The sequence below is a fragment of the Penicillium daleae genome, assembly GCF_028827525.1.
Source record: "Penicillium daleae strain IBT 16125 chromosome Unknown utg000008l_segment0_segment0, whole genome shotgun sequence".
In the NCBI taxonomy this organism is placed as follows: Eukaryota; Fungi; Ascomycota; class Eurotiomycetes; order Eurotiales; family Aspergillaceae; genus Penicillium; species Penicillium daleae.
In genome coordinates, this window is record NW_026623156.1 from 2,765,350 (window position 1) to 2,790,324 (window position 24,975).

General features: G+C 47.8%; 7 protein-coding genes across 7 annotated transcripts; 6 read left to right on the plus strand and 1 right to left on the minus strand.

Moving 5' to 3' along the window:
• Positions 1-990: 990 nt before the first annotated feature.
• On the plus strand, positions 991-2,489 carry N7458_009534 (uncharacterized protein; the record flags this gene model as incomplete). The annotated part of the gene is made up of 6 exons (XM_056912916.1): positions 991-1,196; positions 1,261-1,519; positions 1,590-1,853; positions 1,912-2,012; positions 2,071-2,136; positions 2,210-2,489. 6 exons carry the CDS (start codon positions 991-993, stop codon positions 2,487-2,489), a joined length of 1,176 nt encoding a protein of 391 aa, XP_056761765.1.
• A 1,395-nt stretch (positions 2,490-3,884) lies between these two features.
• On the plus strand, positions 3,885-7,910 carry N7458_009535 (uncharacterized protein; the record flags this gene model as incomplete). The annotated part of the gene is made up of 4 exons (XM_056912917.1): positions 3,885-4,254; positions 4,319-4,951; positions 5,015-5,843; positions 5,903-7,910. The coding sequence occupies 4 exons, from the start codon at positions 3,885-3,887 to the stop codon at positions 7,908-7,910; spliced, it is 3,840 nt and encodes a 1,279-aa protein (XP_056761766.1).
• A 7,440-nt stretch (positions 7,911-15,350) lies between these two features.
• N7458_009536 (uncharacterized protein) lies at positions 15,351-16,272 on the plus strand (the record flags this gene model as incomplete). Its single annotated transcript, XM_056912918.1, has 2 exons — positions 15,351-15,458; positions 15,520-16,272. 2 exons carry the CDS (start codon positions 15,351-15,353, stop codon positions 16,270-16,272), a joined length of 861 nt encoding a protein of 286 aa, XP_056761767.1.
• A 422-nt stretch (positions 16,273-16,694) lies between these two features.
• N7458_009537 (uncharacterized protein) lies at positions 16,695-17,160 on the plus strand (the record flags this gene model as incomplete). The annotated part of the gene is made up of 2 exons (XM_056912919.1): positions 16,695-16,725; positions 16,901-17,160. The coding sequence occupies 2 exons, from the start codon at positions 16,695-16,697 to the stop codon at positions 17,158-17,160; spliced, it is 291 nt and encodes a 96-aa protein (XP_056761768.1).
• Positions 17,161-18,209: 1,049 nt separating this feature from the next.
• fgaCat (catalase easC) lies at positions 18,210-19,890 on the plus strand (the record flags this gene model as incomplete). The annotated part of the gene is made up of 4 exons (XM_056912920.1): positions 18,210-18,231; positions 18,291-18,343; positions 18,407-18,586; positions 18,646-19,890. 4 exons carry the CDS (start codon positions 18,210-18,212, stop codon positions 19,888-19,890), a joined length of 1,500 nt encoding a protein of 499 aa, XP_056761769.1.
• A 443-nt stretch (positions 19,891-20,333) lies between these two features.
• On the plus strand, positions 20,334-22,571 carry N7458_009539 (VPS9 domain-containing protein; the record flags this gene model as incomplete). The annotated part of the gene is made up of 2 exons (XM_056912921.1): positions 20,334-20,656; positions 20,711-22,571. 2 exons carry the CDS (start codon positions 20,334-20,336, stop codon positions 22,569-22,571), a joined length of 2,184 nt encoding a protein of 727 aa, XP_056761770.1.
• A 408-nt stretch (positions 22,572-22,979) lies between these two features.
• Positions 22,980-24,650, minus strand: N7458_009540 (uncharacterized protein; the record flags this gene model as incomplete). Its single annotated transcript, XM_056912922.1, has 1 exon — positions 22,980-24,650. The coding sequence occupies one exon, from the start codon at positions 24,648-24,650 to the stop codon at positions 22,980-22,982; it is 1,671 nt and encodes a 556-aa protein (XP_056761771.1).
• Positions 24,651-24,975: the final 325 nt, after the last annotated feature.

Consider the following 24,975-nt stretch of genomic DNA (forward strand, 5'->3'; position numbering starts at 1 on the left):
CGGTGGTAGCATAAAATTAATCCTGCTATTTGAGGCCTAAGTCAAAAGCGGCTAGAACAACGATAAGACCACTGGCACTAAAACGTGACCCTTCATCTGATTGGACAACTTTACTCCCGACCGGAGACTTTGATTGGATGGACTCAAGACTTCTAACCGAGAACCAATCGACTGCCTCAGCTAGTATTAGAACTCACAGTATCAGAGCACGCTCATGCCCTTGACATGATTAAAGTTGATATTATAAATCTATACACGAATGAGCTCTCATGGTCATGTTTTCCGCGGGAAAAGCAATCTGAATTTTCCTATCAAAGATCGACCAGACCATTCCTTGTACCTATCTCAAAATCTCCGAGGCAGGGTTGGTCCTCGCCTCGCGTTGCCCAGAACAACATGGTGTTTCTGAATTTTACTTCATATCTAATCAGTTGTTGGATAGATAGGATTTTACGTTGACTTTTTTAGTCTATCATGGCCTGGGCCAGATAATCTAGCGCCTTCTTTCAAGTTTCAAATCAACCAATCGTGTCGAGCTTTCACAGAGCTCACATTCATAGCACGGCTGCAGCCATAGAACTTCCTTATGATAAGAGAATATAAGGAGGGAGAAGAAGATAGGGAAATCGGTATTACTTTACTCATGATAGGCGAAACGCCACACTTCGATTCTCATTAAAAATCCTATTTGTGAGAGTATCTAAAAGAGGGAGCGAGTCCTCTCGATCATTTATCACAAAGTTCCCTTTTGTGGAACGATTCGTAACCATGGCCGATATGTTGAAGACACCGGATATTTCAGAAGCCCCAGAGAAGAACAACAATGATCCCGACTTGGGAGAAGTCTGGGAAGTTCTTGATCCTGCGGAGGAGCGGAGGCTTGTGAGAAAGATTGATTTCAGGCAAGTAATAACTCCCACATGGTGCAATGAGCTCTATTGATAGGCGAAAAATCTAACATAATTCGAGAAAGCCAGAATCCTTCCTTTGATGCTCGTTGCATACATGCTCCAATTTCTCGATAAACAGACATTGAGCTCATCTACAATTATGGGCATAATAACAGACCTCAAATTGCATGGCTCTCAGTATAGCTGGGCTTCGAGCTGCTTCTATTTTGGCTATCTTTTTGCAACATACCCGGTTTCGTTGATCTTAATCAAGTTTCCGCTGGGAAAGTCCCTATCAATCATGTTGTAGGTTCCCAGTCTACCAAATCATTGAAATTCGAACTGGCGCTGATTTATTATTTGATCACAGTTTGATTTGGGCCATTATACTTGCGTGCCATGCTGCGGCCAAGAACTTTGCGACACTGATGGTTACACGGTTCTTCCTCGGTATTGCCGAGGCGAGCATCTCGCCCGGATTCAGTCTGATCACATCACTCTGGTATCGAACCTCAGAGCAGCCATGGAGGCACGGTCTTTGGTTCTGCGGAAATTCACTCTCATCGGTCTTCAGTGGACTAATCGGATATGGAATCTATCATATCCATGATAGTCTGGCTTCCTGGAAGGTTCGTGTTGTTCCCGCCTTTTCACCTTCTATAAAGATCACGCGACCTAGTTCATTGCTGATTGATTTAGTGGCTCTTCATTATTTTTGGCATTTTGACATTTGTGTGGGGGCTCGTCCTATTATGGCGCTTGCCTGATAGTCCGCGAAACGCCAAATTCATCAGTGAAAAGGAGAAGAAGATCGCCATGCACCGATTGAGGGCCAATCAAGCAGGTTTCAAGAGCAATAAACTAGAGCTTTCTCAGATAAAAGAGGCTCTTCTCGATTATAAGACTTGGCTTGTTGCTGTCTATTCTCTCACCACAAATATCCCCAATGGGGGAAGTTTAGCTGTGAGTGAACTCCGTGGATAAATGTACGGTATAAATCCTCTGCTGATACTATTTTCAGTTCTCTTCATTGATTCTTGAAGGATTTGGCTTTTCGGTTCTAAACACTTTCTTGATGGGAATTCCAATGGGAATAGTCATTTTTTTGTTTGTTCTTTCGACGTGAGTACCCTTCCATACATATTGTGATTCGTAAATCTGATTTACTGAATTTATTCAGAACATACCTATCTTCAAAGCTGCCGAATGCCAGGTGTCTGATAATTGCAGCGGTCAATGTTATCAGGTTTGTGACCGTCCCCTGAGTTTACTACATATACCCTAGACATGACTAATTTTGAGTTTTCGCGGCGCTCTAGCATTACTGGCGCCGTTGTTATCTATACTTGCGACACTATTGGAGCGAAATACGCTGGACTTTGCCTTATGCAAGTCTTCTCCAGTGGCATGCCTCTCTCAATGGCTCTGGTCAGCTCTAACATAGGAGGCTTCACAAAACGAGCCACCGTGATCACATGTTTATTCACGTGCTATTGCGCTGGAAATATTATCGGTCCTCAGCTGTTCTTCGCCAGGGAGGCCCCTCGCTACAAGGTAATTACCCCAATCTCTCTAAAGCTCGTCATTGACCCAGGCTAAAACTGAACAGTCTGGCTTCCTCGCCATAATAATATGCTTTGCGATATCCACTGTGACCATCCTCGTTCTTCGCTATTTGCTAATTTTTGAGAACAACAAGCGAGATCGCACGTCCGTTCCGGTGGAACAAAGGGAAGAAGAACTACGCTTGGCAGACTTAACAGATATCGAAAACAAAAATTTCCGATACGCTTATTAGGTCCAGCGCTGCTATGTATTATATCATTCCTGGTCAAGCTCTCGTGGAGGTTTGGAGCGAGATTACTTCGATCACAACCCACACACGTATCAGATGCGACATGATCATATTCTGCTTGGAATAGACAGCCCTCTTGCATGGGTCGTCTGAATTTGGCGGCTTTGTGGGTCGCCATTTTGGCTTGCAGGTTGGAAACAAATCCGACGAGCCTGCAACCCCGAATTTAAATCACCGAATGACGAGATAGATGCCATGTTGGAAGAGGATCGACCTTGGGTGGGTGGGTGGTCAACAGTCTCTTTTGAGGTTGCCGATTGCCCCGCTCTTCGGTAACAATGGTATTTTAAATTCCGGTAAATAACAGGCCCAACGTTTGAAAGCTTATGGTTACAAAACCTTTCACGCAGCTAAATCAAATATGGAATAGTGCGTTTCTTAATAGAGTTCAGAAAAGAATTGACTGGTGACGCGCGCTGTCGCACGCTGTGGCCCTGAAACGAAACAAGTACGAAAAGTGAATCGTAAATTGAGTGATAACATAGAAGCCGAATGTGTAGTTTTGATAAGGCACCGGAAAGGTACACACGTATCCTAGGATCAGCCAATTATATGCATACCGAGTTGTGAAGCAAAGTACGGCGTAGGGGCATCCGTCATGAAGACGAAGTCACACCTGCCCTACGCTCAAAATAGCAATGCTCTTATTTTTTTTGCGTTCCAAAATGACAAGGAAAAACATGCAACAGTCAGGATTCGCATATGGTGGAGAATCTGGGTGAGAGCGGGTGATTTTTACCGTCCGTCGAGCGATCCCAGCACTTACCCTCTCACCTGAGCTCAGATATAACATAAATGGTTCACCTCGGTCTGGCTGAAACTGTGGTCTCTTGGCACTTGCACATACCAGGATTGGCTAAACTAACGGCGAGGCTGCCTTCAATTTCGCCTTAGGCTTGCCGGTGCCAAATATGGGCCAATCACCTACAAGTTGATTGCGCAACCCTGACGCCCGACGCCCGAGGCGCAGCAAGATCATCATATAGACCGCACTCACTAATCGAAATAGCGACGGCCCCCACATTTCAAGGATATGCACCTGGGTGCGCGAAAATCAGGTGGGAATTCTATTTGAACTCCGCGTAGGGTCGTGACACAACCCTTCTCCGACAATTCCTCCCAGTTCAGTCCAGGGAGCGATGGCCCTGAGGAAATTGGACCACAATGCCTATACGGTCGGTTGGGTAAGCGCCCTGGACTGTGAGCTCATTGCTGCCAGGGCGCTGCTCGATGAAGAAGATGAGGCTTTGGAGCCCGCTTTGCACGATGCGAATTTCTATGTCTTGGGGAGATTTGAGAAACATAATGTGGTCATCACCTCAACTAGCGGCTATGGTACGAATGCGGCCACTCAGGCTGTTACGAACATGATTCGATCTTTTCCAAATATACGCTTTGGCTTGATGGTGGGCATTGGTGGAGCAGTGCCTGGCGAGCCAAATCCCTCTCAACCGATGAAAGACATTCGCCTTGGGGACATTGTTGTCAGCGAGCCTAAAGGAAATCATGGTCAGTTATTATAATTTCCTTCCTCGCCAAAAATGCTCGTTGTTAAGCGGATCGTATGTCATAGGTGGCGTGCTGAATTACGATATGGGAAAGTGGAGAAACGACAGTGAATTCTCAATCGAATCACATCTAAACAGCCCGCCCAGTATCCTCCGTCAGGCAGTTACGCAGCTACGATTGGACCACCGGTTTCGCAAAGGAAAAATGAAACAATATACAGAACAGGCCATAGATCTGATACGCCACCTACCTGATGTGGACGATGCTTCTTTTCCCGGTTGGGAAGAAGACCGACTTTTCAAGGCAGATTATGACCACGTGAATCCGAGACACAAGGACTGTCGAGATTGCAATTCTACACAAATTGTTGAACGGTCGCCTCGCCCCTCGACTATCCCAGCTGTGCATTATGGGCTTATTGCCTCGGGGAATGCCGTTATGAGATCAGCGACATTAAGAGATCGTCTTCGCGATGCATGGAACGTCAAATGCTTTGAGATGGAAGCCGCAGGCCTAATGAATCATTTCCCTTGCCTCATTATCCGTGGTCTATGTGATTATTCTGACAGTCACAAGGCGAAAAGGTGGCAGGCTTACGCTGCAGTAGTTGCTGCCGCTTATGCAAAAGACCTTCTTCGCATTATAGGGCTGGAGAGGATAAAAAGCACCGAGGCAGCAACCGATAACATGAAAGAGGGTATCTTAAACAAAATCAATTACTGAATTTTCAAGGGACTGGGACGACTAACTTGGAATGTAGTGATAAACGCGATCAGCCACGTCGATGACGGTGTTCAGAAGCTGAGAAATGCAATTGACGATACCTACAGGAGGAAGATTCTAGATTGGCTTAGTCCGATTGACCATGAAAGCGAGCAGAGTGACTTTTTTGCCACTCGACAAGAAAGCACTGGCCAGTGGTTCTTGGACTCTGATGAATTCCAGCGGTGGGTGAATGAGCCGAAGCAGACTTTACTCTGCCAAGGTATTCCTGGAGCTGGAAAGACCGTGATGACATCCATAGTTGTTCATGATCTACATCAAAGATTCTCGCAAGTCAAGGGTATCGGTATCACGTACGTATATGGCAATTTCCTCCGTCGCACCGAGCAGCAGCTCTCGGCCATTCTGTCCTCCTTACTCAAACAACTCTGCCAATCTTTCCTTCAACTACCTCCTTGTGTCACCGAGGCCTATGAGCGATTTTGGACTCTCCGAGTTCACCCTTCGCCAGAGAAACTTCTGCATATGCTGGGGACGGTAATGACCTCGAGTCAAAAAACCTATGTCGTTGTCGATGCCTTGGACGAGATTGAGACATCAGACGGCACTTGTCGTCAGCTGCTTGCCGCTTTATTTAGGCTCCAACAGGTCGCACCTATGAGCTTGATAGCATCTTCTCGCCATGTAGCTGATATTACGAGCACATTCCGTGCAAACGGGAGTCATATCATGGAGATTCGTGCTCTCGATGATGATATCCGCAGTTATATTGATTCGCAGCTCAACAAAGCACGCCCCTTTGTCTCGGGGGACCAGCAATTAAGATCAAGAATCAAGGAAACAATTGTTCAGGCAGTGGACGGAATGTAAGGACACCCATTGACAAGCAGGCGATGACTAGAGAATATGCTGATGTTAGGGAAAGGTTTCTTCTCGCGAAGCTGCACCTCGACTCTTTGGGTGACAAAATCTGTAAAGCCGATATTAAGACAGCATTAACAAGCCTTCCAACAGGCGGGGATGCGTATGATCGCGTGTACGACGAGTCAATGGACAGAATCAACAGCCAGACAGAAAATCTCAAAAATCTTGCTAGGCGAGCCTTGATGTGGACCGTCTGCACAAAAAGCCTTCTGACTGTGGAGGGGCTGCAGCGGGCCCTTGCTATTACGAGCGCAAAAAAGGCCCTTGACGCAGACAACATGCCTGATATTGACCTTGTAATCGAGGTATGCTCGGGGCTGATCAAATTCGACGAAAAAAGCAAGGTCATTCGACTTGTTCATTTTACCGCACAGGAGTACTTCCAACGTAAATGGAAAACATGGTTCGCTGATGCCCATTCTGAAATTGCTTGGGCTTGTGTCTTCTATCTTACGTGGGGGAAACCCAAGCCAGAGTATGGTACGGAAGCACCAGACAGTCAATGGCCATCATTATATGACTACGCCTCTTCCAATTGGCAGTATCATGCACTTCTTGATCCAACTGATGATATTTTTACCCGTCGCTTACTCGAAGATCCATCAATTGTCGCTCACTGGGATCAGACAACAAGCCCTCGCTGCTTTTGTGATGATGGCCCCTCTACGGGCTGCTTTATTGCCCCAACAAATGCATCACCTCTGCACTTTGCGGTCTATCATGGCACAGAAACCTCAGTGAGATTATTGCTTGAAAGGGGTGCGGATTGTAATAAGGAAGACAAATATCAACGAACCCCTCTAGCATGGGCAGCCGAGCAATCCGCGGTAGCTGCAGCACGATCCCTTCTCGACACAGGGGCCAATATCAATCATGTTGATTACCTTGGCTGTACGCCACTTTCTTACGCTGCAGCATGGGGAAGCCCCGAGATGATCCAACTGTTAATTGACAGAGGAGCGATCGCCGACAGGCCGGACAATGCCGGTCAGACCGCTTTTGCCAAAACGTGCTATCGCGAAGACCGAGACGCTACCATTCCTATTTTCGTAGCTCATGATCCTGCTCTAGTGGCTGAGTTAACGGACGTTGAAATTCTCGATGACATCGTGCAATGGGCGAGAGCACATAAGGGAGAGGAGTTTGTTCGGATGATTGAAGAGAAAGGTCCCCCAGAGGCCAAAAGCGCCTCGCTACTTGTGGCCTCTCGTGAGGGCGATATTGACGATGTCAAACGTCTGATTAGAGAGGGCGCGAATCCTGACTATCGAGAACCAGTCTGGGGCAGGTCTGCCCTTTCTCAAGCAGCCGAGTATGATGAAACTGCTGTAGTTTCTCATTTGCTAAAGAATGGTGTTGACCCAGATATGCTCGATATTAATGGATGTGCAGACTCGCAGAACAATGAGGGTAACACTCCTCTAATGTGGGCCATCAGGAACGGTCATTTCGGTCCCTTCTGTGCCCTTCTGGAGCATGGCGCAGATCCAAGCAAGGCGGCCGACGATAAAGACAGAGGAGGGGGACTACATTTCGCTGCTGAGCTTGATCGTATCGAGATGATCGAAATTTTGCTGAAGAAGGGCACCCAAATTAACGACTGCGACAACCATTATCGGCAGCAAACGCCTCTCTCGTCAGCCGCGGAGAGAGGCCATTTACAATCAGTCAGACTTCTGCTGGACCGCGGAGCTGATCCGAAATCTGCTGATGTGAACGGTCGACAACCTCTCTCATGGGCTGCACAGAATGGTCATACGCAGGTTGTGGATTGCCTTCTTGAGAAAACTAGGGATGATATCGATCTAGAAGATGACACGGGTAAAACACCACTTTGCTATGCTGCGATGAATGGTCGGGGTGATGTTGTTGGTATGCTCCTTTCAAAAGGGGCACAACATTCGGTGAAAGATCGAGATGGTCACGATCCACTGCACTATGCACTTCAAAGTGGCAACAAGGCTGCCATTGAAGCCTTTAGTGCAAATAGAATACCTGTCACTATCTAGCAGACTCCCGCAATTCATCTACAGTTCAGTACATAATACCTTCGTACAAATTCCCGGCTCATTTTATATCCTTATAATTGGAATCATTACATTTGGCAAAAACTATAAAAACCACGCTTGAAGGCTTTTTGGTGCTTTTTATGTGAAAATTGCATCTCCCTAAACGGCAATGGCGCCGAGTTATGGAAGGTCTCGGCAACGGCTGGGGATTCGGTAATTTTTCACCCCCTCCTCATCCGTGTTTGTGGATGAGTGGTGACATTTATTGACTCATTTCCCTTCTACAAGACGAATATGGCGGCATTCCAGAGTTTTACTCCAAATGTGGCTCATTCGCAGGCTGCTCGCGCATTATCAGTCGCTATAGTCCTCACTAAGCGACGATTTACGAATTTGGAGAATCCAGAATGCATAGTGAAGAGGAACTACGAGGTCTTCCCTTAATATCAAGCCAAGACGAACAGTGCTAGACATCTGCGAGAGAGCAAACCAGGTCTATGGATTTCTCAATATTGGGAAAATTACGCATGCCGTTATTCTCCGCCCCAAGCCTAACAAGAAACCGAGGAAGCCGACGAAGACAAAATCGGGAAAGATCAAAACGCCCCTATTCCCCGCAACACTGATTCATATTGTATGGGACGGTGTCCGCGAAGATCACCTGAAGTCATTGGATTTGAAGGACGGTACAAGCTGGAACACTAGAGATGTAATCATGAACAAAATCATGAAGAAAGACCGATCTCAGCTTCAAGAATACATTCCGGCAGTTGCCATCAAACGGGATCTCGAGTACAACATGAATTTGGAAACCGAGTGCATACCTGATCAAAAACGGCCACCGACCTTTTGGCCAGATGGTGTAATATGCAGCCAGCCTGAAACTGCCTCCTCCAGCAGTTCCAATAGTCGGGAGCCGAAAGCGGATAGGACAAGCAACGTACCCGACGATCAGGGAGGCCCTAAATATAATGGCGGAACGTCTGTCGATAGAGCTCAGAAAAGGCCAAGGTCTGACAGCAGTCAAAATCGGGGTTCGACAGATACTTTGAAAAAGGCCAAGTACCCAACAGCAAAAGGTAACTTCATTGATCGACACATATACTGTATCACATCCAGACTCATCCATATGAACTAGGTGATGCGACTGAAAGTCCGACAGGTTATGCAAATAGAAATCTCGCAGATCGGCATTGCGTTCCTTGGCTCTCTGTCTAGCCACCATTTTCGACCAGCCCACCGAAGCGAGAGCCCGCTTGAGGCTCACTATCACCATCGGAATATATGTAAGCCTGAGCCCGCAACCGTAGTGGTATCGGTTGGACGATTTCACCGGGCTCCGAACCCTGTTCAAAGGAAGTCAGACTTTCACGCATGACTACATAGCCACAAAAAAAGTCAGGCATCGCACGTATTAGACGGGATCGGAACAAGACGTTGGAATCGGAAAAGGCGATTATGGAACGCAAGATATTCTACAGTACTTGACTTATTTTCCTGTCGTAACTAGGGGCACAACACAGGAGTAATACTCCCCCTACAATTCCCGTGTCATCTAAAAGCAAACAGGCATATTGGGAAGGACGTTCGAAGAACCAGTTTATTGTTGCAACAGGGGCTTAATTAGTCCAAGTCGGTATAGCTCCATTGTAGTCTGTTCATCAGCAGCGACGAAAGTATAATGAAGTCTTCACTATTTACGACTGGGTGATGGACCGCAGACGAGATATATTAGCAAGTATTCCCAGCAGACATCCCACCGTTTTGTCCATTCGGGAAGGACGATCATTTAGTAAGCCAATACGCCCATGTACAAACCCAAAAATGCTCTTAATTTAGTGTACGAGAATAGTAATTGAACTTTGGTTGTGGCACTTCCAGATACTTTCTCGATATTCAGAAATGCTTGTTCCTCGATAGCATCCTCTACATCTTGCTTGTAAAGCAATCATGGGTTTCCGATTCTCACAGTTTATATAGTCACCCAGCAACGGAGCCTCGAAATATATATCAAGCTTACTTAAGCTAATGAAATATAAATAGTACGTTTATTGTATCGTTTCGGTGGTTACCTTGAAAGTAGCGCCTAGTCTAAGTGCATCGTGGAAGCGCACATAGTGCTTCACAGTACTATGCACCCTCCGCCACCGGAATATGTAATTCCGACGCCCATAGCCGTGAGTGGTGATGTTGGTTGGATAGCTTCGCTAGAGTCCGATTTCTGACATAACAAGAGTGATAGTTGTCGCGCGACGGAGGGTGATGATCACCTGCTATCACTCGGCTACTCACATAGTTTATTGCGCACTCACCCTTCTTATCCCTAGTCGCGCGACGTAAAGCGGCGATGACGCATGCCTCTATCGAGCTAAACTACCTTATTTGCTAGGGTGAGCAAATGGCGCGTGGCTTAAGCACGGCTGAGTGGACGGGAAGCCCTGTTCTCCACACCCTATGGTCGTATGTGCCAAACGTGCACCAGTGAGGAATCATACAGAAATCGGTGCGAAAGTGAAGTGGAGCTGAGTGATAATATAGTCTAACGCAGGTACACACGCATGTCCGCTAGGATCAGCTAATTATAAACATACTAAGTTGCGTAGCAAAGTGTGGCGTACGTATGTAGATACAAAAACATATCCGTAAAGTCAAAATAGATTGAAGAGTGGGACATATATTAGAACTACGTAGAATGAAACATAGAACTAAAATCTCGCGAAAGAGCTAAGTAGGGTAAATTTTTCTTCATGAGGTAAGAGTCGAAGATATCGGGCATAGCGGGAGTACGAGGAGCTCAGGCTGCACGGTCATAGCGTGCTTAAAGTTACGGAAGATAGCAGCTGAAACCGATTGGATCTATTTGAATCATGAATAGACCAAATAATCGAGTTAAACTATAAATCTAAGTAACTGCAACCGCAATTTCGACAGCACTCAGTGTACTCTCACATGTCAGTGAATCCGTAAAGCCTCGCAGACCAGCGAAGGCCAAGCCACGGATTCCACAAGCCAGCGAATCAGCAACACCAAACGTGGAAGTTAATGTCAATGCCTTAAGAAAGCTTAAAGTCAAGAAGAGAGTTATACTAGCAAAGACGAGTCAGCACGAGCCAGTCATAGAAGGGAACCTTAGACAGAAGTGCGGAACGAAGCCCTAGAACCCTAAGAGCTAAGATGGATGGAGAAGTCGACGAGCAATAAGACAACGTAGCCAGGATAGACTCGAGCGAAGCAGAATACTTCTTGGCGTTAAAATTGACGAATCAGCTGCGAGAATGGGCAATGGTTTTGCAGTACGAACGCAAGCCAAAACTTTGCAGGCAGCTCGCGCAGGGTAGTAACCCCTTCACTCGTTCCTCGTTTCAGGGCAAGAGGAAAAAAAGGTGAAGCTGATTTCGAGCGGCTCTGTACCGCGGCAGTCAATCAGTGCTCGAGAACAAAACGTAAAAATATTCTTCAATTCAGTATAGCGACGGTTACAGTACTCAATAAAAATAAGTTGCGTGGGTTGAAACCACAGGGCATCACAGATATCCTCTTCGAGCTAGAGACTAACGCTTCATCTCTATCCTCCCTATCTCACTGTCACTCTAGCTCAGCCTTTTGATCCTTCTCTAGATGGAAACTGACTCGCTCTTCTTCATTGGAGAGTACGACATATTCCTTTTGAAGTAATTAGCTTAGAATTATGACAGGCCAGACCTGAGTTTACTCACTGGCCAGTCATCCGAAGGAAAGATTGAATGAATAACGCGCATCTTTCCGCGAGTATGCCGTACCACTGTGATATGGACTCCGATAAGGCCTATCTTTCGAGCAACTTTAGAAAAGAGACGCGGCATGGAGAATGTAAATGGGATACTCTTAGGGAATAGGAGCTCGGGGAAATCAAGAATGTCGGCAGGGGACGCAATAACGGGAAAGTAGGGCTGAGGACTAGTTATTATACTAAAGCAAATGTAATAATATTAAGATTGATCTTTTCACTTTGTGTTGTCAAAATGCGCTCTGGCACATTATGCCTTGGTGAAATGTTTAGCAGCGTGGGCGTTACGCCAATGTTCTATTTTCAAGATAATATTCGACATTTACAAGTCTTCATAGGCGAACCGCTTATGATCGTCCTAGCGTAACGCCACGACGCAGAAGTGGGGCATGCCCAAATGATTGTGTGACGTAGCTTCAAACTAGTCTAATTCAAGCGCAATATGCAATGCAGCGTTGTGCTCCTTCCTGAGCATTAATTAATCCAGCTACTAATATTAAAACTACAAAAACCTCCACGTAGCCTTCGCGGCTTCGCCTATCTTCTCGAATCCGATGGCTTTCCCTAAAAACGGACTGTGTCCTATTTTCCCACGCAGCGAAAAAACCCTATCTAGGTTCTGCAAAGAAACGTTGCCTTGGAACTCCTACATAGGATTTGCTACCTTGGGGCCCTCAGAAACCGCATTTCTTGCTGTCGATCCGCGTCTAACCGCCACTATTGTCGCTATAAAAATCAGAGGGTTTCAGACACCAATTCACTTCGCGGAATCGTCCCAACAAGCCATGTTAATATTGTGAAGCTCAAAGATATATATTACTCCAGTGGCATATGTTTCTTGGTGTATGATCGGATGAAAATCTCGTTGGAACAACTATGCGCTTGCACCACAATTGAGGATTTATTCGTTTCAATAATTTGCCGAGAGGTAGGTCGCCTTCATCTATTTTGCGACACAGCTAATATACTATCCTCAGACACTCTCCCGGCTGTCCTGTATCCATAATGAGCTGAAAGCTAGCTATATAAGGACACTGTATAATGACATCTTCTTGACCGCATCAGGTCTCGTCAAAATAGGTATGCGCATTGCTAACTAGTCACCGGATTAACGCTGATACTGTACAGGAAATGTTCCGAAGCATGATCCAAGGTTGTCGTGGAAAACAGGAGGGTCCGGCCGTTGGCGTAGGAAAACTAATACTTCATATGGTACAACCAGGGGTCACATATAAAACCCCTAATGAGGATAGGCTGCGGTACCCTGAATCTTTGTGTTTCGAATGGAAAATTGGTTATATGGCAATCTCGGTATTAGAACCACCGAGTAATCGGCACGTTTGGAGGGCAATCCAACCTGCCTCCGAGCGCACGTTTACTTTCTTCAATCAATAAATTCTATTTTATACCCCATTTTTGCTTGCTTGCTCTAATACATAGAACGACCGAGTCACACGGGCAGATTCTGTTTAGGGAGCAGATAGAGACAATCCTGACTCGCAAACTCTCTAAGCTAACGTAGAATTCAGGGATGTTCAAATCTAGCAATTGTGCAATTGTTAGTTTCTATAATTTTTAAAGTAGCATTTTTAGTATCCTCTTTCCTTGATATCCTCTTGGACAGCTAATGTAGTGTGCTTCAAATACTCTAATAATTGCATCTATACTAAATTACTAGAGAACTTTGATTAGACGTGCGGGCGGCACTAGTCGGCGGGTCCTTGGGCGTGTGCGGCCCGCGACTCGCCTATAAACCCTACCTACAGCAGTCTCACAGCCGTCCGTTATCGCTCATTTTATAAATTCAGTGCCGTCCACCGTGGAAAATGAAAAAGATTCTACTTCTAATACATTTCTAGATCCTATTTGTTAATCGCTTACTATACCCTCTTCGCTTACACTTCCAAGATGTCTCCATTTCTTCGAGATTCCTGCTGTAAAGTATTTCTACGTAGTAGTGACGTTCAAACCGTGGCCCAGCAGGAAATGACTGTCGAAGAGAGATTGCCACTAAACCTACCGCACTAAAATCAAAGGCAATCTCCTATGCCTGTTTTAGGGAATGAGTCCGGAGGACCTTTTTCTCTCTAGCCTCCGTAAAAGAGATCCTTAGGGGAAGACAATCCTCGGGGGAAACGACAAGAATTACGTTCTACAAAACAAGCTCGCCTTAGGCTATATACCGAAGATTTGCTGTTTTAGGCGTATCTAGAACGACTTATCTTGCGTAAGGGCCTACGGTGTCTCCCGATATTATTGTTTATTAAGAGCAAAGAATTTCGGAGATTAGTATAGCTCGAAACCTGACATCAACGAGCTATCCGAATATAGTACAATTAAGGGATATATTCGTAGATTCTAATTTTATATACGTGGTATATAAACGAATAGAAATATCGTTGCTACGCCTACGCTCTAATGTAAAGCTTGAGAAGGTTTATATTACTACTATATATAAAGAGGTTAGTTTTATTCTAGGCATCACCGGTTTATATACTAAGAATCTCTAGGTGCTAAAGAGACTCTTATATATCCATAAAGCCTTAAATCTTATCTATACGGGTCCTTTGTATAAGAACGTTTTTTTGGATCTTTTAGGCTCTGTCAAAATTAGTAAGAAATATAACTGCTAGTGATCTACGATTTCTATTAATACCGTGTAGGTAATATTAGTACTACCTTGATTTTAAACGATAAAGCGCAACGTAGAAGTAATACATGGTCTATTAGGAAACTTTTGTTGTATATTATATAGCCGGGTACTATGAACTGTTACTCTAAAGAGGTATCACTGTGCGATCGGGAGAAATAGGATAAATCTATCGCGGAGTTTTAAAAAGTAACTAAAACTTTCTCGATCGAGGAGGCCTTAAATGTTAGTAATCCTAAAGACTTCTCCTCGCGCTAAGATAGGCCTAATACCTATCTTAATTATTAACATAGACCTAGGATTCGTTTCTAGAGACGGTAGTGCCTTCCTCTACTCCAGGGCTACTTGTGTGGAAATCTAGCAGAAAGGTAAGGTTAATTTAGTCCGTAATTTCCGAGTAGTACTAGGAGTAAAAAGAATACAAATTAAGTTCCCTATAAATATTTCAAAAATGGCATAAGTGCAAATATGCCTTTCTATAGAACTTCCCCTAATATATATCGAGCTTGGTTTCCGCCGAACCCTAATTATATAGGTACTTATTTCTTCGGTTAATTCCGTATATAATTCTATATAAATAATACCGTTCTCTACGCCTAATACGATTATCCTCTAGGATAAACGAAGGTATTACGGTAGCCGAGCTAGAATCTTTCTAGATCGTCTTGACTATTATAGTATCTCGTGAATCTTCAGCGATAATGTCTTTCCAGTTGTAGCATGATGTTCTAAAGGTTTCTTGTCATCCCCATCTCACCAATTAATCAAGTCAATCTATTCGATCTGACACGAAGCCAGTATGACCTCACAGTTGATGGAAAGCACGTGCCTATTTTAGGTTGCACGGATGGACCCCACTGGTTGGTTCCTGACTTCCCCTGCTTCCAGAACAGGTATCCCTCACCGCTTTGCGACTTCGGTGTCAGTGTCTTCTTGACGCTGGATCAACATTCACCGCGATTGATCTTTGAGAATCAGGCCAATCAGTGAGACATAGATTAAGTTTATCGATTCTTGTTCAGCCATGAACGAATCGCTCATCCTATCCGAGTTCGACAAGCTCCAACAGTCAGGTCTCGCTCTATATGACCAAAACCAAAAGATAATCAAGCACGTCGAGGGAGGGCTCAAAGTACGCATTTTAACCGACTTCTGACTTCTACACTCGCAATTTTCTAACATTCGCACTATAGTTCCAATTTTGTGTAACTTCCGCTCTGGCAAAGAAACCGACCTTCCAAACGCCACAGTCAAGCGCAGATGAACCTCGAGATGGAAGCGATATCAGTACCGCAGGATTTGAAATTGGTGAAATCGGCAACGCCCACCTCCTAATAGCCAACAAATTCTGCTGGGCTAACCCTCATTTTTTGCTTTTAACCTCTGACGGATACCGAAGACAATACGAATCACTGGACAAGAGTGATCTCCAATCACTCTGGTCTCTTCTATGTACAATGAGCACAGACTATATTGCCTTTTATAATTGCGGCCAAGATGGAGGTTGCAGTCGGTTGCACAAACACTTGCAATTAATCCCGACACCTGAAGGCACATTTGCATCCTTCCTTGATTCCGCCGGACTGGAACCCGAGCCTCAAGTCCCGTTTCAATGGTTCCATCATCGATTTGACTCTCAAGATATGACGGCGCAGTACCTGGCGGAGATTTATGATAAGCTTCTCGGTCAAGCTACAGAGATAGGGGGAGGTTTGTCTGAACACGCGCATACTGCCTTGCCTGGGGCCGCGTGTCCGCATAACATGATTATGACCAAGCGGTGGATGGCTGTCGTGCCGAGACGGCGGGCTGCCGTTACTAAGGCAGTAGCTGCCAATGCAATGGGGATGCTGGGATATATCGCAGTTGCTACGGAAGCTGAGGTTGATGAATGGATACGCGCGGGACTAACCGAATCACTCAAAGAGCTTGGTGTATCTAAATGAACAGTTATGTATTTAACAACCTGCTATAAAGTCCCGTGACACGATGTGCGCGTTGAGGATAATTGACCGAGAAGTATAGAGAAGCATAGGATTGATGTCTTGTCGCTAGCTGCTTCAACATGATGCATGTCGGGTAAATGGACCATCTCAGATAATGTATAGAATACATTGATGACCTGAGGAATGCAGCAAAACTCCGTTGACGGACAGAGGCAAATTATCCACGAATGTTGCCTCGAGGTTGAGTGGTGGCCAAGAGGCGACATGATATCATATGTCCCAGAAGCCGACAAGAACAAGGTGAGAATGACAGATGAGATATCTCTCCTGCTTTGATGAATGTGCATTACCATATCTTCGTTGACCTTGAAGAAACGCTCTTCTCATCGCACCACCCGTCCTTCTATCAGACCCTGCCAAACATGCCTTCCGGCGGTAATGATAATAATCATCGTAAGTGAAAAGGTCTTAATTTAAAGTGCGTCTACATCTTCCTGCCCAGCACACGTACCGTCAATTCTCTCCGAGCCTTCCCAGGGGCTTCACTTTGTCGACGAACCTGCTTCTACATATTTGCGCGATGGCCCGATCTAGTAGAGTATTCGAGCTAACTGTCATACACTCATAGCCAGCGTCACCGGCGGTCTCGGCGAAACAGTTGGCAAGACGTTCGAAGGGTCCACGCGCACATTTGGCAATGTCGTGAGTGGTCTTGGGGCGACGCTTGGTGGCGCGGCTCAAGGGGTAGGCCAAACTGCAGCTGGCGCTGCTGAGGGACTCGGCACTACAACTAGAGGCCTCGGACAGTCGGCCAATAGGGGCTTTGCAGGTGGCGTTGAAAGGTCTAGGAAGATAGAAGAGGAGCTGGAAAAGGATAAAGTAGATTAGTATCGTGGTCATTGAGACTCTGGCTGGATGTTAAGCGATATGCTGGGCTCTGACGACGAGGCACCTATGTATCGCATTGAGACACTCAGAAATATATTTACCATGAATTATTAACTATTTCTAGAGTCTACAGCGCTCTTCCTTGACATTATTACTACTTGTCGAAACTAATACCTGTGTAGCCTTCCCCTCGGAAGTCTGAAGGCCAATTCCGATCGCCGGAATCCGGAGAGCGGAGCTTTCCGCGGGCAGCTCAAAAACTGTGGTGGGGTCCACGCATTTGGGGCCATACTGGAGACAATGACATGAGATACGGACACAACTAGCCATCGTAATTAGGCCTGGGATAAATACCAGTCTTTATAGTCAAGGTTACAAATTTGAAAAATTCGGAGGGTTCGACTTCCAACAGAAGTGTTAAATCAGGAATTCCATGGCTCCTAGCCAGCTCCACCTGGGAATCTTGATTCCTCGGATCTACCTTCTGCATTGGTATAGCTCAGGTTTCGCCTACCCAAAAGGATCAACATTTCCCCCAAAGTTCTGACATCCCAGGGTTTGGGGCAGTGTTGGATACTTTGTTCGACCCCACGGTCCAGATTGCGTCGACTGATTAATATTGCATAATTAAGTTCCTCGGAGAACTTCAGGTTGCCTCGATGGGCTGACATTGACTCGGCCCTGATTGGGTGGAGAGCGTTCCTGGCCCGCGTGAATGTTATTGGGATAAAACCATACAACAAGGAATTCGGATGGGAAGTTCAATGATTTGGAGATAGCATGTAGACTTGACCTATTCAACGAGAATAGTCACCATTTACGATAAAAGAAAGGCAACGTCTGGTTGTTTTGCTTAGCCAAAGGGCCAAATATGATTCCATATCAACTATCCCCGTGTGGGTCCAATGACTTCAAACGTGGTTTTTCCCATGGAAACCCCCCACCGCGCCTTTTTCTCTGCAGTGGCTATATAACCACTCTCTATACCCCCGCAGTCGCTCCTCGTTTCCTATCGCTACCTCTAACAAGTGCTTGAGTCCGCCGCCGCCATGGGTAACGACGATCAGCCCAGTAAGTCAACGCTTCAACCTTCAATGGGACTGACCTGAGACTGACGTTTCTCTCTACAGAGACCTATCGCTACAACGAGACTCCGGTCTACACGGCCTCCAATGGCTGCCCGGTACAGTTCATCGCTTCCCTGTTTTCCAATTCCTCGATCTAATCCGAATACGTCGTCATATAGGTCATGGACCCCCAGGCCGCCCAGCGTGTTGGCCCTAACGGCCCTCTTCTCTTGCAAGATTTCCACCTGATCGATCTGCTGGCGCACTTTGACCGCGAGCGCATCCCGGAGCGGGTGGTTCATGCCAAGGGTGCTGGGGCCTATGGCGAGTTTGAGGTTACTGACGACATCAGCGATATTGTTAGTATCCATCTCCCCACGGACAGTCGGAACAGCCAGGCTAACATAGCTTCTCCCAGACCACCATCGACATGCTCAAGGGCGTGGGTAAGAAGACCAAGATGTTGACCCGCTTCTCTACCGTTGGCGGCGAGAAGGGCTCGCCAGACAGTGCCCGCGACCCTCGTGGCTTCGCCATGAAGTTCTACACTGAAGAGGGCAACTGGGACTGGGTGTTCAACAACACCCCAGTCTTCTTCCTGCGCGACCCGGCCAAGTTCCCCGTCTTCATCCACACCCAGAAGCGTAACCCGCAAACCAACCTGAAAGATGCCACCGCGTTCTGGGACTACCTCTCCACCCACCAAGAGGCCGTCCATCAGGTGATGCACCTGTTCAGCGACCGCGGTACCCCTTACTCCTACCGCCACATGAACGGCTACTCCGGTCACACCTATAAGTGGATCAAGCCCGATGGCACTTTCAACTATGTGCAGATTCACTGCAAGACTGATCAGGGCAACAAGACCTTCACCAACGAAGAAGCGACCAAGCTGTCTGCCGAGAACCCTGACTGGCACACTCAGGATCTGTTCGACGCCATTGCTCGCGGCGAGAACCCCTCGTGGACCTGCTACGTGCAAGTCCTGTCCCCAGAGCAGGCGGAGAAGTTCCGCTGGAGCGTGTTCGACTTGACCAAGGTGTGGCCGCAGAGCGAGGTTCCCCTGCGCCGCTTTGGTCGCTTCACACTGAACAAGAACCCGGAGAACTACTTCGCCGAGATCGAGCAGGCAGCCTTCTCGCCCTCCCACATGGTCCCCGGTGCCGAGCCCTCGGCCGACCCCGTCCTGCAGTCCCGTCTGTTCTCCTACCCCGATACCCACCGCCACCGTCTCGGCGGAAACTACGAGCAGATCCCCGTCAACTGCCCGCTGCGCTCATTCAGCCCGTGGCACCGCGACGGCGCCATGAATGTGCACGGTAACTACGGCGCCAACCCCAACTACCCTTCTACCTTCCGTCCCCTGGCCTACAAGCCTGTGAAGGCTAGCCAGGAGCACGAGAAGTGGACTGGCGCCGTCCTTGCGGAGCAGATCCCTGTCACTGATGAGGACTTTGTGCAGGCCAATGGTCTCTGGCAGGTGCTTGGTCGCCAGCCGGGTCAGCAGGAGAACTTTGTGAAGAACATCTCTGGCCATCTATGCGGTGCTCATGAGCGCGTCCGCAAGGCCACTTACGGCATGTTCCGCCGTGTTAACAAGGACCTTGGTGCCCGCATCGAGGCTGCCACTGAGGCCAATGTTGCGCCATCTGCCCGTCTGTAGATGATTCTTCCACTAACCCATTACTGTATATCAATATTTGTTAGATTGAATATAAATATCAATGACTTATGATCCGATGTTGATCAGGATTCATAGTAGCCCCAGATTGAGTGGAAGACCTACAGTCAGCGCTTATCGCCGCTTATCGGGTGACATTCGGAGTTGAGCCGCACGTGATATGGCCCCCTGACGCGCCATCTCTCTGGCGCGGTCTCGCCGGAAGTCACTGACGAGCGTCCCAATACATTTTTTCTTCTGATTGACGTCTATTCATCTTAATTGGCTTCTCGCATTGTCTTGTTATATCCGTCTCCGAGCAGAACCTATCTGATTCCGAAATTGGTGAGCTCGGACATTGATCTGCGTGAGCCTATCAGCTGGACCTGGCGGAGTAAGCACTTACGTCTAGTGCTCTGTAGGGCCAGGTCGCCCCTAGACCAAAGATGCCCGGCCCCGCCGATGACAGCCCTGGTCAACCTCACCTACGATCGACCCGCTCGTTCACCAGGATGGGGAGTTCGGACGCTCAGCCTTCTGTGTCGGACAAGCCGATGGCCGATCAGACACATGCCACTAATCAGGCATCGTCATTATTGACGCCAGACAGCGAGAAACAAGAAGCCGGCCCGGATGTATTTGAAAAGCGAGGCTCTGCAGATTCCAGGAATGGGGAAGATACACAAGGCGACGAGGGTTTCGTCCTTTCACGTAGTGTGCAGGATCCCTCCGAGGAGCTGCCTATCGAGCTCATCAGCTTAACGGATCGGTAGGTCGATCGAAGTGTGGGTGTGTCGCGCTTAATACTAACCACATCTACTAGGTTTATCAACTCTTTGGGTGCCAAGGTGCACAACTCGCCTCCCACGATCGATAAAATCTCCTCCATGTTCCAAGTCTTCTACAGCCGCGCCGAGTCTCATATCGCTACCCATATATCCGCACTTGCATCCCGCATCAACCGTGACCCACCACCACAACCGCAGATCAAATCTAGAGGTAGTGCGCTTTCGGTACTGGCCAGCAAACGTTCCCAGGATGATTTTAGACAAGGGAATGGCGCTCGGCAAATGTTGACTGCGGAAGAAGTTGCTGAGAGACGGAAAGCTCGCAAGGCTCTTGAATATAAACGGGCTGCAATGGAAGAGGCTGCTGAGCGGCGAGTATGTGAATTGGTATACGGCAAGATTTGGAGGCACAGGAGCACTTTGGATGATGTTCGAGATGAGAAACTGCGTTCCAAAACGGCGGCCTTGTTGCTTGTGGGCATCGATCTGAAAGACTTGGGTATTGATATTGATGTGTCTTCGATCGCCGATGAGAAGCAGCAGGAAGCCAACGATTGCCTGGCTCAGGCCCGGGAGTATCTCGCCAAGATGAATGACCAGAGGTATCCGCTGGGCAAACTTCAGCAGCTAGCCGCTGCTCATAAAGCCATCGTCGATGCTCTGACAAAGCTACTTCCGTCCTCTTCCTCCGCGGACGAGATTCTTCCGACACTGATCTACTGTCTTATCACATGTCCACCTGAAGGAATCAATATCGTTAGCAATTTGCTGTTTATGCAACGATTCAGATCATCCAACAAAATTGATGGCGAGACCGCATACTGCTTGACCAACCTAGAAGCCGCCATCAGTTTCCTGGAAAATGTCGAACTGTCTAGCCTACGTGCAGACGAACTACAAGAAGGACCGCTCAAAACGCCCAGTGAGGGTCCAACACCATCATCAGAACGAGTCGATCCTTTCCGACCGAAACCTGAAATGACAACCTCCTCGGTGACGACGGTATCTGCATTGTCGGAGATCGCGAAGCCTGAATCTAAAGAGCCGGCCTCTTCTACCTTGCCTCGCCCTCGCCCGTCCCCAGCACCACAGCAACGACGCTTGAGCAACCTTTTCCAACCTCCTGCCAAGGTGCTTGAGGCTGCGAATGATGCTGTCCGCAGTACCGCAGACCAAAGTCTGAAGAACATCGGGGCAACTCTAGACAACAGCTTCAATTTCCTTTTCGGTCGCCTGAAAGAGTTGCAGACTATTTCGGGACCTAATGCAGACGGAACCGAGTCCGTTCTGCCAAAGACACTGGCCGAAGCTCGCCGACTAGTCGCCAATCCCCCAGCCAATAAACAAAACCTCACACCCGAAGAAATCGAGTCTCTCAACGCCCTGTCCAAAGAGGACGCCGCACGCAATACATCAAGAACCACGGGCCTCACCAGCGGAGGAAGAACCCCTCGTGACCGCAGTACAGATAGTGCAAGAACCCAAACAAGCAGCAAAAAGTCCATCGCCGGTTCTCTACGTGACGAATACACCCAATCACCAGCCGCAGCCACAACCCCCAATCCTCTAGAATCCATGCGAAACTTCGGCAACACGCTCAACCCTCTCAACCATATTCCGGGAATGATTAAAAATTTCGGCCGAAATGCGCCTGAAACCCCTGGTCCTCGCGCAATTTCTCCAGCAGCACTGGACCGTTTAAAGATATCACCCGCCTCGGCGGATACCACTGCGAGTCCATTTGCCACGTCCACCGTGAGAATTGACCCCCCGATCCAACGGTTCCTCGACGTACAAGACGTGCGGGACCTTCGTCTCGGTGATGTGGCTGTCCTGCTCGAAGATTATAAGAGACTAGCCACCGCTCTTGCAAGGGTGAACGAAGGGTCTCGCTGAGTATTGGCGGGCAGAGTGTCTGATTTTTTTTTTGGCATTGCGAGCTATTCTTCGCGTTGAGCGGCATTGTACGGTTTGGATTTTATTGGGTAGTAGTCATGAGTAGTATAGTTTGGCTTCGACATGCGTTCTAAGCTGCGGGGTTGTACATATCATACATCATAAGAGAAAAGAAGTTCTTTCCCTGACATGAAAATGGCTTTCACGCCCATCCTTCAGCACAGAAGTGTGGAGACAGAAAGTGTAAAGGAGGATACAACTAGGGTAATATGGCATGAAGCAAATCTCTTAAAACTCTCAGGCGTAACGACGCAACGATCAGGGATATCATACAGAGATTATGCATATTAAATAAGAGAGAACCCGTCAAGGCCGTGGAGCCGTCTCGGGCATCAGATAATCATCGGTTCAGGTGTTTCGACCCCTCAAGACCTCAGCACCTCCAGTCCTCATCTCATTCAGCTTGGTCGACAGTTCCGAGTCCTGCGCCTCAACAAGTTCATGACGGCGTTTGACTTCGGCTTCAAAGACTGCTGCTGTACGACGACGCGCACGACGCAGCTTTTTCATCTCCGTAAGAAGATGGCTGAACCGGTCGATCAGCTGATCGCCACAGTCTTCCCATTCCTCGACGGACATGCGAGAGAGGTACGCCTGTCGATCCTGGTCTGGGAGTTTGAGGAGTTGGAATACCGTATCATCTGGTGAATGATTATTCGATATAGGACCTGTGTTTGGGGGCAGGGAAGGCGACTTTGCTGGAGGGGAGGGTATAGGTGTAGGTGCTTTGTCGAAGGGTTCAGCCTGGAGGTCGGTGAATGATTTTTGGTAGAGCATTTGTGGTGGGTAGTCCGCTTCCAGTTGATGTTTCTTTGTCTTGATGACGGTGTTTCGACGACCACGTCTGGTAGAGGACTGGTGGGTGAGGAATGGGTCGTGGGTTATTTCGTCATACTCGTGGTCCAGATCGGACATATTGGTTATGTCAAAAGGATGGGCGGAGTGTCCGCTGTGCCGTCTGCTGCTTATACGAATTGTCTCGTCAATTCCATTTTCGTGGTGACTCTCGTCGTCGGTGTGCTCTGCTGAATGAAATGTCATGCCGAGCATCCGTCCACCTTGAAGCGGTGGCTCGGAACCATGTCGTTCGGAGCTACGTCGAGTTGGTGATATCTCGAGTTGCTCGAGGAGAGATGGTTTGGGGGGACTGAAGCGTGTTCGCGGGGTCCCTGATATGCTGTGTGGGAGAGTGATCTTTCTGGCCCCAGGGGGTGGAAGCATGTGGCCCAATTTGCGTGGTTGAGCATCAGGAACGGTATCCATAGTAGCCGATGGACGAGCTTCTGCGTGAGCTTGATCAATGGACTGCGATGCCCTTTTGCTCGCTGACCAGAAAGTCTCCAAGCGCTTGCTCAGAGGCTCTTCCCCGGATCGATTCTTATGGGGTAAGTACCAGCCGCTTGATTCTCTGGGTTCATTAGAGGTCATCGGTTCTTCGGGCGCTGCTGGCTTGGTTGGCTCTTGAGTCACGTCTGTCATCTCGTCATCTCCCCCGGTAGACGAAGTCAGTTGACTCGCTGTGTCCTCACCATCATCAGAGGTATCAAATCCGGCCTTTTTCAATGCCTTCTCTCCAAGGCCGCCGTAGAAGGATGACCTCCCAGAACGGCGTGTGGGCCGGGGCAGGTAGGAAGGCCTAGGCGATGTGGTCTCGCCACCGGCATTGACGGTTGACGGTGGCTGGGATTGACGGTCATCAAAACTGAACACGCTGGTCCCAGCAATGGTAGAATCATCAATTGCCTCGACATCAGTATCAAACGTGTCCCGTCGGCCACCCCCTCTATTTGCAGGGGTTGGTATGTTTTCAGGAAGATCACGAGATTGGTCTGAGGGCACGGGAGAAGCTTGAAACATTCGTGGCATGCCACGACCATTTGCAACGGGTTCGTTGAAGTAGTTGTTGGGCACCTCCACTTTGGCTTGCTCAGCCCGTAGTTGGCGCTGAGACGGAGGTAGGTTGCCCGGTGCACGAGGCTGCCCAGCTTCCCTGGAGTGGACGTAATCGCCCACCCCCATGATGAGCGAGCGGACTAGTCCAATAATATGGACTTGAGAACAAGACTTGTCTTTCAGCAAGTAGGCTGTAGGGGTGGTGAGGACTCCTGTGTTGGGTCGGATGCCCGACGCGAGAGAACCACGTAGTCACGTGCACCTTCCATTCTTGTGACACAAAGTTGATCGGATCTTGATGAAATGACTGGATGGTATAGAGATAGATAGAGATGGACTTAGAATTTCAACTACATACTATTTGAAAAAAATCATATTTGCCTCCAGATCCAATTTCTCATATCACTGGAGGATTTCATCAGGTTGAGCCGATTCCAGCTGGAACGAAATT